The sequence below is a fragment of the Lolium perenne genome, chromosome 6 (assembly GCF_019359855.2).
Source record: "Lolium perenne isolate Kyuss_39 chromosome 6, Kyuss_2.0, whole genome shotgun sequence".
Lineage (NCBI taxonomy): Eukaryota > Viridiplantae > Streptophyta > Magnoliopsida > Poales > Poaceae > Lolium > Lolium perenne.
In genome coordinates, this window is record NC_067249.2 from 243,955,141 (window position 1) to 243,969,200 (window position 14,060).

General features: G+C 52.9%; 1 protein-coding gene across 1 annotated transcript; it reads left to right on the top strand.

The window, feature by feature from the left end:
* Positions 1–839: 839 nt before the first annotated feature.
* Positions 840–7,559, top strand: LOC127305649 (uncharacterized). Its single transcript, XM_051336157.2, has 10 exons — positions 840–1,317; positions 1,870–4,380; positions 4,572–4,682; positions 4,766–4,918; positions 5,232–5,395; positions 5,477–5,624; positions 5,752–5,874; positions 5,986–6,073; positions 6,824–7,158; positions 7,254–7,559. Exons 2-9 carry the CDS (start codon positions 2,020–2,022, stop codon positions 6,988–6,990), a joined length of 3,315 nt encoding a protein of 1,104 aa, XP_051192117.1. The 5' UTR covers positions 840–1,317; positions 1,870–2,019; the 3' UTR covers positions 6,991–7,158; positions 7,254–7,559.
* Positions 7,560–14,060: the final 6,501 nt, after the last annotated feature.

Consider the following 14,060-nt stretch of genomic DNA (forward strand, 5'->3'; position numbering starts at 1 on the left):
GATGCTCTTTTTGCAAAGGAGGTTTGTGGTTTGCTCGCTAGTTTGGAGGCGGCTAGCCCTGGATATGGCAAGGAAATTGCATCCGTCTTGGCAGGTAAAGCCTCCGAGGACATGATCAAGAATGTGAAGAAATCCCTTAAGAAGGTATCTATCAGGAGGATAAGGAGAAGAACCAAAACAAGGGAAGTTTGAGAAGTTGTTTAAGTGGTGGACTCTTTTTAGGTTGTCATGTCCTTTTAGTGGGTTTCTTTGCGACATTGTGCATTTGGGTTGTCGGTTCTAGTTTCTAGTTGGTTTAGAGGTTGCTTTCTTTTGGTGTTGTTCTCTTGTGGGTGTGCTCTTGGTGAGAGTTTGACCCTATTGTTGTAGGTTTTCGCTCAATTTTCTCCTAAAAATTGAGCACCTTCTTCTTAATTAATAGATAAGGCAAAGCTTTTGCCTCCGTTTCAAAAAAAAAAAAAGAAAGCTCTGCTTCAGAACCAACAAATTCAAAGGAAAAGACCGAGTTATTAATGGAGTAATGGCGGGGTTGACAAGTTGAGGAAGAAAACATGGGTGGGGCTGACTAAGGTTGTAGGGGCTGTTAACTTACGGATGGACGAGGGTGCTGTTAACATTACAGTGCAGTTGGGTGTGCGTGGGTGAGTCTGAGTCGTGGTGTACGTGGACACTCCCTGCCGTGCAGGCAACGGACGGATCGGAAGTCCGGCGGTAGCTACGAGCCCCAGCACCGGCAGATCAAGATCCCTGGATGATTTTTCTATCTATCTACTATATAAAAACCAGAGTAGGGTAGGCCGTGGGCGTGGGGACGGAGATCGCGTCATCTGGAACAGACGCCACACCACACGTGCCGCCGCGCCGCGCGTCCACCGCACAAGCAAGAAGTAACCCGAGCCCAATCGAACCAACATCCCGGCTGCCCCGGCGCCGCCGCGCAACCACATTCCCCACCATCCCACCACCACACGTACTACGCTGCGAGCGCGCGCGCCGCTCGCCCCCTTCCCCACCTGACGCCGACGCCGACGCCGACCGTACCGGTGGCGGCGGCGGGCATGGTCCCGGCCCCGGCCCCTCTGGCGTGAGTGACGACGTGATCCCTAGAGCCGAATATCCCCAATTCCCCAACCCCAACACCACGCCCACCGTCCCCTTCCTCCCCCACCGCAAATCTCCCCCTCTATTTCGCCCCTCCCACCGTCGCCTTTCCCGCTCCCAGCCGCAACCGCAACCGCACCGCCGCAAGTCGGCTGCCCCGCCCGCTTGCTTGCTTACCCAGCACACCGCAGGAGGCGAGAATCGTACCGGAGGCAGGTACGGCACAAGAACCATCCCATCACTCCTCTCTCTCTATCTCCAACACGCACGCACCAACGATTTGCTGATTTGTTTTTCCTTTTTTCTCCATGGATTTCTTTTTCCTGCTTTTTTGGAAGTTAGTTCGTTCGCTCGTTTCGTTTGGCCCTTCTTATCCTGCCCGATTGCGTCGGGGCCAAACGCGCTTCTGTTTCTTCTGGCCAAGATTCGCGGGGAATTTCCATTGGGAAATTCATTTGTCTGCTCCGAGGGGAATCATGGGAGCTTGGTGTGTCAAAGTTCTGTTTTGAATTGGGAATTAGGGGGCCAAGCATTTGGAGTTCACGGTGCGATCTCGCGCTGCTCCACGCATTCTTGGAATTGTCCCCGAGCCCCTTCTTCTTTTCTGTTTGCAAAATATATAAGCTTTGACAGTAGGGGCTGATCTCAGCTATTATCGGTGAAATCTGCGGGCAATTTTGTCCCCCAGCTTCATATCTTTCATTTGTCTGATGAAAGGTGCCAAATTTTCGGTCACTAATCCCTTTTTTCTGTATCATCCAATCGCAGGAAAAAAGGAGCTAAGAAGCGGAGCTGGTAGTGTACAGGAAAAGAGGCTTTCAAGCGCAGCTGGTAGCGGATTGGAATTCCTCTGATGTACTTAGCTGTTGTGGCGCCGATCCAGCTGAAACCAACTTGATCGCAGTCTCTTCTGCACCCATGGCGCCCTCTGCCGCCGTCCCGGCCGCGGCCAGCGCCGAGGCCGACGGGGCACCGCGCATGGCCAAGTTCCTCATCAGCTTCGGGGGCAGCATCCTGCCGCGCCCGCTCGACGGCCGCCTCCGCTACGTCGGCGGCGACACCCGGATCGTCATGCTGCCCCGCGACATACCCTACTCCGACCTGGCCGCGCGGATGCGCGAGCTCTACGAGGACGCCGACATCATCAAGTACCAGCAGCCCGACGAGGACCTCGACGCGCTGGTCTCGGTCGTCAACGATGACGATGTGGTCAACATGATGGAGGAGTACGACAAGCTCATCGCTGCCGGGGAGGGGTTCACTCGGCTGAGGGTCTTCTTGTTCTCGCAGCACTTGGATGATGATGCTGTATCGGCGGCTGTGCACTACCGCGGAGATGACCGGGAGACGGAGAGGAGGTATGTTGACGCGCTCAATAGCCTCGGCGACATGAGGTCGCCTTCCTCTCCGGTATCGGTGGAGCAGCTTTTCGGCATCGGAGGCAACGAGTCGGGAATTCCTGACAGTTTGCACCATTTGAATGTTCCTCGCCCATCACAGAGTCAGAGGTATGGGGAGATGGATTCTCCTTGGAGCCCGGCATATGTCTCTCCAGGGCAGCAGTATGGAGTGCATGATCCCAGGGATTTTCCAGTTTCACCGTCATCTGCAAGGTTTCAGGTCGGAGCGGAGGATTTTGATGAGAGGATTCCTGATGACTTTGTGAGGAGTTCACCAAAATACCGGCACTACGAGACTCAGTCACCGCCACATGTGGATAACTTGGTCTGGCTTCCACCTGGTGCTGTAATTCAGCAAAATGCTGGCTTCCCAGGGAACTTGGGCCAGCAAAATGCTGGCTTCCCCGGGAACTTGGGCCGCTCTGGCACTTTCTTGGATGGAAACAGTGTATATGACTCCCGTTCGCCGTTCCAGAAGGTTCAAGGTTCAGTGGGCGATCCTCGCTATGTGGATCCCCGTTGGAGGCCAGTCACACAAACTTTTGACCAGTCCAGCATGGCAAATGAGTATTCTGCTCACCCTTCTAATCCGCGCCAAGATTATTTTCGTCCTGGTGAGCATTATGTTGTAGGCCAAGATGTTAGGCTAGAAAATGGTGTTTATGTGAAAGACCAGGCTGGTGGTCACCCTCCCATGTTCTACAATGAATCGCATCCTCATGATAGAGCTTGGCATGCGCATCCCAACCAAAGCCATCAACGGTACGAGGATCCAAGGTTGAATCTGGCTGGCAATGGTAGAGTGATGGATCCATACATTGATAGCAACTCTGCTAATTCCGCATTTGCACCAAACAAAGTGTATGAAATGCATTCAGCATCCCACAGTCGCTCAAGCCATGAAAGTCCCCACTATTATCATGGCAGTGGAGAGCATATCAATGATGCATATCATAATCAACAAGTTGTAAGTAGTGGCTCGTATGTCCAGACGTCGGGTTTTGAAGAATCGACAGGCCAGCATTACAGCCATACTTCAACATATGGTGGAGATACCTTTTACCAAATGCAGCAGAATTTGCCACCACTTCAACCAAGCAGAAGGAGGGCAAGCAGCCCTGTTCATACAGCCTCACCATATGAATCCCCACACCTGCCGATCCCAAATGGTGGGAGTATTAACTCCAACTTCGTCAGAAACACAGGTGATGTTAGTCCAAGGATTCCAGGTGTGCCTGCATATGATCGAGTTCCAAACCCATGGCCTTTACCCAACGGCAGCATACCTTATAGAATTGTTGGACATGATATTCCTGCTGCTGTAGAAAACTCTTCCTCTCTAGGTCCTTGGCCAAATACAAATACTACTCAGTATGCTCAGCCGTTCTTTGCCCCAGAATCAGCCCAGCAGCAACCTGGGGCTCCGTTGATAGAAATTGTTCCTGAAAGAGCATCCGCTGGACCCATGCCGGCATCACGTGATGGTAAAGTATCTGTTGCTGCAGTACCCCTCACTGATCAGTTGTCCATTTTGGACATTAGCACAACAAACAAATTTGAAGGACCACAGGATGAAAGGCATGCTAGAAATGTGACTGACTCGCACTCTGTCATTGACCCTAGTACCTTGGTCCACAGTGTTGAAGTTACACATGAAGTCCAACAGGGCAAGTCTACAGAACATGACGGCAGGGCTACAGCATTGCAGGAAGGTGGGGATATATCGGGGGACAGATTAAATCTCCTTCCAGAGTTTGTCGCCTCTGTTAAAAAGGCCGCACTGGAAGATGCCGAGAAGCCAGGAGAGATTCAGCCAGATGCTTCTCGTGCTATTTCACCTGTCTGTGCTGATGACAATGACGAAAAGAAGTTTGATGAGGTAACTTCTGCCGTAAGTAGTACTCCCTCCGATCCATATTAATTATCTCTAATATGGATGTATCTAGAAATAAAATGTGTCTAGATACATCCATATTAGCGACAGTTAATATGAATCGGAGTGAGTACCGAACAAACACATTAAGCACTAAACTAACTAGTGCTCTGCACTCGAATCATTTTGATCTGCAGAATACTGAGGGAAATCAGGACAATGATGTCCATGGAAGCTGCGACCCTCACAAAAGTTCCGGGATCGAATCTACACCCGCTGAAGCTGAAGCTTTGTCTAAAGGACTACAGGTATATCTTGCTAATCTCTTGATATGTGGCACTTTTTAATTTTTTTGCTTGTGTCCCATTTATATTTTGTGTTGACCATGCAGACTATAAAAAATGATGATCTGGAGGAAATCAGAGAGCTGGGTTCAGGTACTTATGGGGCAGTCTTTCATGGTAAATGGAGAGGGTGTGATGTTGCCATCAAAAGAATAAAAGCGAGTTGCTTTGATGGAAGGCCATCCGAGAGGGAGCGCTTGGTATGCTTTATTTCCTTGGCAGTTCTCAACTTTAGGGCTAGTACTGTAGCGAAATCCTGTTTACTTGTTCTAGGTAACCTCTACCTTCACACATACATTGTACTGGACTACTTTCTTGTTTTGTATTAGTTGCTGTGGATAGGTTTCGTTTTTCAAGTACAACAATAATGGAAAAAGCATTGGTTGTATATAAACTAATAAGCAAAGAAAGTTTATGTACATGAAAAAAAAGGAGAAGGATGAACAGATGTTCTGTGATCTATAATGGAAAGTGCCTCAAATTCTGATAATTCTGATTTATTGGATCTTGCAGATTGCAGATTTCTGGAAAGAAGCTCAGATCCTGAGCTCACTTCATCATCCCAATGTAGTTGCATTTTATGGTGTTGTTCGCGATGGTCCTGATGGAAGCTTAGCTACTGTTACTGAGTTTATGGTCAATGGGTCTCTGAAACAATTCTTGAGGAAAAAAGACCGGTACTGCTCGTTTAATCAAAGAACAGTTTGCTTTCTAATTTCTCCCATATCAGAATTCTAATATATATAGGAACTGCATAGGACAATCGATCGCCGCAAAAGAGTTATATTGGCCATGGATGCTGCATTTGGCATGGAATATTTGCATGGGAAGAATATCGTCCATTTCGATCTCAAGTGTGAAAACCTACTGGTAAACATGAGGGATCCACAGCGACCGATCTGCAAGGTTTAGTGCCCACTTGCTCCCATTCCTTGCTTGTCTCTTCTCTACTTGTCTACACTCTTTTTTTATCAGTAGCAGGGGTTCCTATTGCTCCTGACCTTTTCATCCTATCTTAATATTTCTGGATCAGATTGGTGATCTCGGGCTATCGAAGGTGAAGCAGCATACTTTGGTGTCTGGTGGTGTTAGAGGAACCTTACCATGGATGGCGCCAGAGCTTTTGAGTGGGAAAAGCGATATGGTGTCAGAGAAGGTAATATCGCTTGTTCTATAAATACCTTCTATATTTAACAAATTATTCATTCTGTAAAAAATGCATAAATTCTTATCTTCTTACAAAAGGCTAATAAACTTTATTCTGTAGATTGATGTGTACTCATTTGGTATTGTGATGTGGGAGCTACTTACTGGTGACGACCCGTACTCTGATATGCGCGCTGCTGAAATAATTGGTAATGCCTAGAACTTTGTATAGAAAGTGATGTTGATCGCTTTATTTCAATTTCTGAGTATACCTTCCTCCTTGTTTAATTATATATTTTTTGGTGCATATATATAAGCTACAATAACTTCCTCTGGCGCTGTGAAAACATACTTGTTGGAAGTTTTATTTTGGATTTTCTTTGTATGTTCTTATACAACTGTAAAAAAACTTTCATGAGGGAAACTTTGAAAGGCTTTGATGACTGAGTTAATGGAAATGGTCAGATGGTAAATCCAGGGTTGTTTTACAATCATTAATGTACATACTGATTATTAAATTATTCAAAATATGCAGCTAAAGATACTAGATGTAACCATGTAGGTAATTCCTTAGCTTGTGCCCAATTGATGTGGTAACTGCAGTTGAAATATCCATTTTTAACTATCTAAGAACCACCTTCTTGAATCTATAATTTCAGAACCTTTATCCTCTTTCAGTTTTTCCTTATGACAGTATGAAATTGGAAGTCTGTGAAACAAAATAAGAACTGTGATCTTCCCCTACATCCGCTGTATTTTATTTAGTAAATTTATTGCAAAGAGGAAGATATCTTTTTGATTCTTGTGGTTAACACCACCCTGTGAAGTTAAAAATAATACTGCGCTCTTCCCCTACATCTGCTGTATTTTATATAGCAAAGTTGTTGCAAAGAGGAGATATCTTTTGATGCTTGTGGTAAACACCACCCTGTGAAGTTAATTATCATGTCATTCTGTAGGGGGCATCGTGAACAATGCTCTACGTCCTCAGATCCCTTCCTGGTGTGATCCTGAATGGAAATCATTGATGGAAGGTAGCTGGGCTGGTGAACCGTCTGAGAGACCATCGTTCACCGAAATATCTCAAAGATTGAGGAAAATGGCCGCAGCAATGAACGTGAAGTAAATGCTCAAATTATTAGCCACTGAAAGGGGCATGTAAAGATTCCCTGACTTGAGGAAGGCAAACCCGGAATATATGTTACAAGTGTCTTGGCAGCATCTCGGTTTATCCTAGTTCAAATGAGACTTTATGAAGGCCTTCCATCACGGGAATTTTTATAACATATTTGATGTGAGTTGTGTTAGGTTTCCCCTTATCCTTTGATAAAATGTGGAAATTTTGAAATGATTCCAGCAAACCTGATTTTCCCATTTCCTGTTTTGCAGGTTTTTTTTTGTCATGGAGTCATCAGCTGCCATTTGACTGCCATATGAAATATAGTGCATCTGTCCATTCCTCAAGATGGGAACTGTTGGGTTGTAATGTAAATAAATTTTGTCTCGCCTTCATCCGGCGCATGTTAGATGTGCACGGTACTAGACACGGTTCGAAGTTGGACGCAGTTATCCTTTTTTCATACAATTGTGTCCTGAGAAGAGAGGGAACAAACTCGAACTGTGATATCCTTATTCAGATTGTACATAGTTTACGAATAAGATTTTCACGTTGAATGGAAAATGGTCTTACCCATATGTATGTATCGTCACTTCTGTGATGCCACCAGTCTTGGTCCTTATAATTATTGTCCCCTGGCAATCGTTTGAATTGGGTTTTTGAATGTTGCCATCACAACATAGTTTTCTAATTTCATTATGAAACATGAATTCAAGTTGTAGTCCACATTTGCTTTGTGCTAAATCAGTTGAAGAAAAGGTGACTACTGACACCGAACTGACATCTTTTTCTTCCTTGACTTATATGATTATAACTTATTAATGGTGTGTGCTGTTTAGGTTGCTCTGCTCCATGGAGTTTATGGTTGTATACTTGATGTCTTAGAACATTATGAGATTCTTAGTCCCTGGCCTTGACTGTTATGCATGTCTGACTCTTCTTTTCTCTGTTCTCTCTGGAGCTCATTTGAGTACAGTTTCATGTCTAGTGATAAGGCTATCCATCTTGATTCTACAGCTTGTGCCACACCAAGATTACAGAGCATAACATACTAGGAGGAAACCTGCGTCAATCTGCATTATTGTTCAGTATGATTTGTGTTGCTCCTCAATCATGCACTGAGCTATTGCATTCTGTTCAGAGCTGTTATGGTCGGTTTGACCTATACACGCAGGAAGCCCACTAGTGGCTAGTTATGGGCTTAGTCCAAGTAAATTAGGGGCTTAGCCCAAGTAAATTAGGGTTTAGAGGAGGCCGTCCTCCTATATAAACACTTGTATCCCTTCGAGATTAATCAGACAATATTCAGTATCATTACTGTCTCGTCTCCTGAAGGGAGACGGGAGACCCCTGTGCCCCGCCGCACCAACCCTAGCCGACGCCTCCTTCCTCCGCGACGGCGTCCAGCCGCCGGCGCCGAGCTCTCCAGCCTCTCCGCTCTCACTTCCACCCTTACAATCTCCGCCCTAGACCCGGTAGAACCCTAGCCCTACCACTTTGGTATCCGATTGCCTAGGTCTCATGGGCTCCAATAGCACCCTGTCGACCCCATCACCGCCACGTCCGCCGCCGCCACCAACACCACCACCGCCACCGCCGCCGCCATGACCGGCGCCCACGCGCTGCAGGGAGCCGCCGCCGCCGCCAACGGAGACCAGGCCGCCGCCGCCCCACGGGCCTCGACCTCCTGCCCGCTACTTTGGCGGACCTCGCCGACGCCTCCGCGCCATCCGTTTCGAGCTCGCGGAGATCAAGGTCGGCCAGCATCCGCCGGCCCCACCGGCCGCCGCCCGCCGCCGGCCCTACCCCCCGCCTCCGCCGCCAGCAACGGGCGCCCCGCGTGGTGGCCGCCATCGCCTTCGCCAATTCCCACATGGATCGACGCGTCGCCCGTCTACACTCAAACTGCGGCACGAACGACGGTTCAGCAGCCCGCCCACCCCTTTGGCGGTCCTGGCGGGTTTGCGGCCCCCTTTGCCGCGAGCACGTCCTTCAACCCGGGCCGCCAGGAGGGCGCCCCCGAGGTCCCGCCTCTGGCACAGCAGCCGCCCCGCTTCACCAAGCTGGAGTTCGCCACCTACGACGGCGCCACCGATCCCCTGAACTGGCTGAACCAGTGTGAGCAGTTCTTTCGGGGGCAGCGGACGCTCAGCGCCGACCGCACGTGGATCGCCTCCTATCACCTACGGGGCGCCGCGCAGACTTGGTACTACGCCCTCGAGCAGGACGAGGGCGGGATGCCGTCCTGGGAGCGCTTCCGCGACCTGTGCCTCCAGCGGTTTGGGCCGACCCTACGCGGAAGCCGCCTCGCCTTCACCACCACGGTCCAGGACTTCGCCGACCGTTTTCAGGCGCTCGCGTGCCATGCCCCGGGCGTCTCGGCGCGGTAGCGCGCCGATCTCTTCGTCGGCGGCCTCCCCGACTACATCCGCGTCGACGTCGAGATGCGCGAGCCTGCGGACCTGCAGACGGCCATGTACTACGCACGGGCCTACGAGCAGCGCGCCATCGCCATGCAGCAGGTCTACGCGCAACGTAGCAGCGCTCGTCTCGCGCTCCGACCCGCCCCGACGCCCACCGCCCCGCTGCGCCCCGCCGGCCGCCGCGCCCGCGGGCCCTCCTGCGCCGACTCGCCCCTTCAAGCGGCTGACGGCTGCGGAGCAGCTCGAGCGCCGCCGCCAGGGGCTGTGCTTCAACTGCGACGAGAAGTACGCGCCGGGCCACACGTGCGCCCGCCTCTTCTACCCGGAGACCGTCGACGACGCCGACGTGGAGGCCCTCACCGCCGAGCTCGCGGCCGCCACCGTCACTGAGGCCGGTGTCACGACCTACGCGCCGGTCGATGCGTCCGCCTTCGTCGTCTCTCTTCATGCTATGGCGGGCATCAAGACGGCAAAGACGATGCTGCTTCCGGTGACGATCAATGGGGAGCGTCTCACCGCGTCGGTGGACACGGGCTCGACGCACAACTTCCTATCCAACACCGCCATGCGCCGCCTCGCTCTCCAGCCGGCGGGATCGGAGAAGTACAGCGTCACCGTCGCCAACGGGGACCGTCTTACGTGCCAGGGCGTGGCGCGACAGGTTCCCGTGCTCGTAGGCGACGAGCCATTCTCCATCGACTGCGTCGGCATCGATTTGGGCTGCTACGACTTCATCCTCGGCCTCGACTTCCTGAGCACCTTAGGCCCCATCCTTTGGGACCTCGACGTGTTGTCCCTCATATTCTGGCGCGAGGGCGGCCGCCGTGTTCACTGGACGGGCTTGGGCAGCACTGGCGCATCCCCGCAGCTCCACCTGATGGCCGCCGCGCTTGACGAGGCGCACCCGCTCCTGGCCGACTTACTGCAGCAACACGGCGACCTCTTCAACGAGATGCAGGGCCTCCCTCCCTCGCGGCCCTGTGACCACCGCATACACCTGCTGCCGAACACGGCGCCCGTCGCTGTGCGGCCGTACCGGTGCCCCCAGCTGCAGAAGGACGAGCTTGAGCGCCAGGTGGTGGTCATGCTAGCACAGGGCATCATCCGGATTTCGACGTCGCCTTTCTGCGCCCCCGTGCTCCTTGTGCGCAAGGCCGACGGCATGTGGCGTTTCTGCATCGACTTTCGCGCCCTCAACACCATCACGTCCAAGGACAAGTTCCCCATCCCCGTCGTGGATGAGCTCCTGGACGAGCTGCATGGCGCGCCCTTCTTCACCAAGCTCGACTTGCGCTCGGGCTATCATCAGGTGCGCATGCACCCGGACGACATCGCCAAGACGGTGTTCCGCACTCACCATGGCCACTACGAGTTTTTGGTGATGCCGTTTGGCCTCTCCAACGCGCCGGCGACCTTCCAGGTCCTGATGAACGACGTGCTCAGCCCCTACTTACGACGCTTTGTGCTTGTTTTCTTTGATGATATTTTAATCTACAGCGCATCCTGTGCGGAGCACCTGCAGCACGTGGCCATCATCTTCAACGAGCTTCGAGCGCATCGTCTTCATCTCAAGCGCTCGAAGTGCTCGTTTGGCACGACCTCCGTCGCGTACTTGGGCCACGTCATCTCCGCCGACGGTGTCGCGATGGACGCGGACAAGGTCGCCGCCGTCGCCGCCTCGCCGACGCCCAGTCGCCGCGAGCTCTTCGCGGATTTTTGGGCCTCGCGGGATACTACCGGCGGTACATCCAGGACTTCGGCCTCATCGCCGCGCCTCTCACGCGCCTGCTTCGCCGCGACGCCTTCTCCTGGGACGAGGAGGCGGCCACGGCCTTCGCCGCCCTGCAGCGGGCACTCACGACGGGCCCCGTTCTGCAGATGCCGGACTTCGACGAGCCGTTTGTGGTGGACTGCGACGCCTCCGGCATCGGCTTCGGCGCCGTCCTTCACCAGGGCGAGGGGCCACTCGCTTTCTTCAGCCGCCCCTTCGCCGCGCGCCACCACAAGCTCGCCGCATATGAGCGCGAGCTGATCGGGCTGGTCCAGGCAGTGCGCCACTGGCGGGCGTATCTTTGGGGCCGGACGTTCCGTGTGCGCACGGACCACTACAGCTTGAAGTTCTTGCTGGATCAGCGACTCTCCACAGTGCCGCAACATCAGTGGATCAGCAAGCTCTTCGGCTTCGACTTCACCGTCGAGTACCGCCCCGGCCGCCTCAACACAGTCGCCGACGCCCTGTCCCGCCGCGACATCGACGACGCCGCGAACGCGCCCACGATCGGTGCGGCCCTCTGCATCCACTCCGGGCCATCTTTCGCCTTCATCGACGAGGTTCGCCGCGCTACTGCCGAGGCCACGGATGCGCAGCAGCTGCGCCAGTGCCTGGCCGACGGCGAGCTGGCCGCGCCATGGCGCCTGGACGAGGGACTACTCCTCCATGGGCGCCGCATCTTCGTGCCGGATCATGGACACCTGCGCCACCAGGCCTTGTCCTTGGCGCATTCTGCAGGTCACGAGGGCGTCCAGAAGACCCTGCACCGTCTCCGTGCTGATTTTTACATTCCAGGGGATGGCGTCCTTGTGCGAGACTGGGTGCGAGCGTGTGTCACATGCCAGCGGAACAAGACGGAGACGCTCCGTCCGGCGGGCTTACTGCAACCGCTGGACGTGCCGTCCCAGGTGTGGGCGGACATCTCCATGGACTTCATCGAGGGGCTGCCGAAGGTTGGCGGCAAGTCCGTCATCCTCACGGTGGTCGACCGTTTCTCCAAGTACGCGCACTTCATCGCCCTCGGCCATCCCTATACGGCAGCGTCCGTGGCACGAGCCTTCTTCGACGGCATCGTTCGCCTCCACGGGTTTCCGTCCTCCATCGTCAGTGATCGTGATCCTGTGTTCACGGGTCACGTCTGGAGGGACCTCTTTGGGTTGGCGGGAAGCTCTGCATGAGCACGACGTTTCATCCTCAGATGGACGGCCAGTCCGTGGTTGTCAACAAGATCATCGCCATGTACCTGCACTGCATCACCGGGGATCGTCCACGAGCTTGGGTGGACTGGCTGGCGTGGGCCGAGTACTGCTACAACACGTCCTACCACTCCGCGCTGCACACTACTCCCTTTGAGGTGGTCTACGGGAGGCCACCACCGGCGATGCTTCCCTATGCGTCTGGCACGGCCCGTACTGAGACGGCGGATGACCTGCTGCGTACCCGCGACGAGATACTGGCTGAGGCGCGCCAGCGACTTCTTCAGGCTCAGCAGCTGGCGAGGAGGTACTATGATGCACATCATCGCGAGGCGGAGTTTGCGGTGGACGATTGGGTTTGGCTCCGCCTTCTTCACCGGACGACCCAGTCCTTGGACCCGCGCTCCCGGTGCAAGTTGGGCCCTCGTTACGCCGGTCCTTTCCGTGTGCTGGAGCGCATCGGCAAGCTCGCCTACCGCCTTGAGTTGCCTGCGGGCTCGCGCCTCCACGACGTCTTCAACGTCAGTCTCCTGAAGGCCTACCGGGGCGACCCTCCTTCTGCACCACCAGCTCTTCCACCTACTTCGGATGGGAGTCTCGAGCCTGCCCCGGCGAGTGTGGCTCGCGTGTTGAAGGCCCAGCAGCGCCGTGGTGTTTGGCACGTCTTGGTGCATTGGACAGGCCTGCCAGAGGACGAGGCGACTTGGGAGAAGCTTGAAGATCTCCGCCAGCAGTTTCCAGAAGTTCAGCTCGAGGACGAGCTGTTTGAGAAGGCGGGGAGAGATGTTATGGTCGGTTTGACCTATACACGCAGGAAGCCCACTAGTGGCTAGTTATGGGCTTAGCCCAAGTAAATTAGGGTTTAGAGGAGGCCGTCCTCCTATATAAACACTTGTATCCCTTCGAGATTAATCAGACAATATTCAGTATCATTAGTGTCTCGTCTCCTGAAGGGAGACGGGAGACCCCTGTGCCCCGCCGCACCAACCCTAGCCGCCGCCTCCTTCCTCCGCGACAGCGCCCAGCCGCCGGCGCCGAGCTCTCCAGCCTCTCCGCTCTCACTTCCACCCTTACAATCTCCGCCCTAGACCCGGTAGAACCCTAGTCTCTACCAAGAGCACCTCCGTTTCAAGGAATAAAGCGTCCTCGTTTTACGAACTTTTTGTTTGATCAAGAATTATTTCAAATATATAAAAATTGTTTGTATGAAATTAGCATCATTAGAAAGTGTTTTTCAATACGAATCCAACGGTGTTAATTACATAATATAATTAAGATTTTGTTGCTCAATTTTTATTATCAAAGTTCATCTTAAAATGCGTGTGCGCCTTATTCCTTGAAACGGAGGTAGTAACACATTTTGACTAACTAATGGCACACTGTTACCTTACCATCTTATCTCTTATGGTACATCTGTATGCGAGCTATTTTAGGACAAGCATGGTTCATGTGGGGCTGCTTTAGGGTAGGCTTATTATGCTTTTTCTTCACCACTGATTAGCCAAGCCTGTGAGCACCTGTCACAATTGCCCACCAAACAACACAATTAGCCGCTGCTAGCATTATCTTAAGCAACAAACAGCACCCAAAGTCAAAACCACGTAAATAATCGGCGACGGCCGCCACTTCGTCGCCCCCGCTTTTCGATCTCTTCTGCGTGTTGCCTTGCGCCGTCGACTCGATGGAGGA

What these genes read in the sequence shown, in the direction of transcription:
- LOC127305649 (XM_051336157.2), top strand. Translation starts at nt 2,020, where the DNA reads ATGGCGCCCTCTGCCGCCGTCCCGGCCGCGGCCAGCGCCGAGGCCGAC. An exon ending in ACGAAAAGAAGTTTGATGAG is followed by an intron (nt 4,381 to 4,571) that starts GTAACTTCTGCC and finishes TTTGATCTGCAG; the next exon opens with AATACTGAGGGAAATCAGGA. An exon ending in CTTTGTCTAAAGGACTACAG is followed by an intron (nt 4,683 to 4,765) that starts GTATATCTTGCT and finishes TTGACCATGCAG; the next exon opens with ACTATAAAAAATGATGATCT.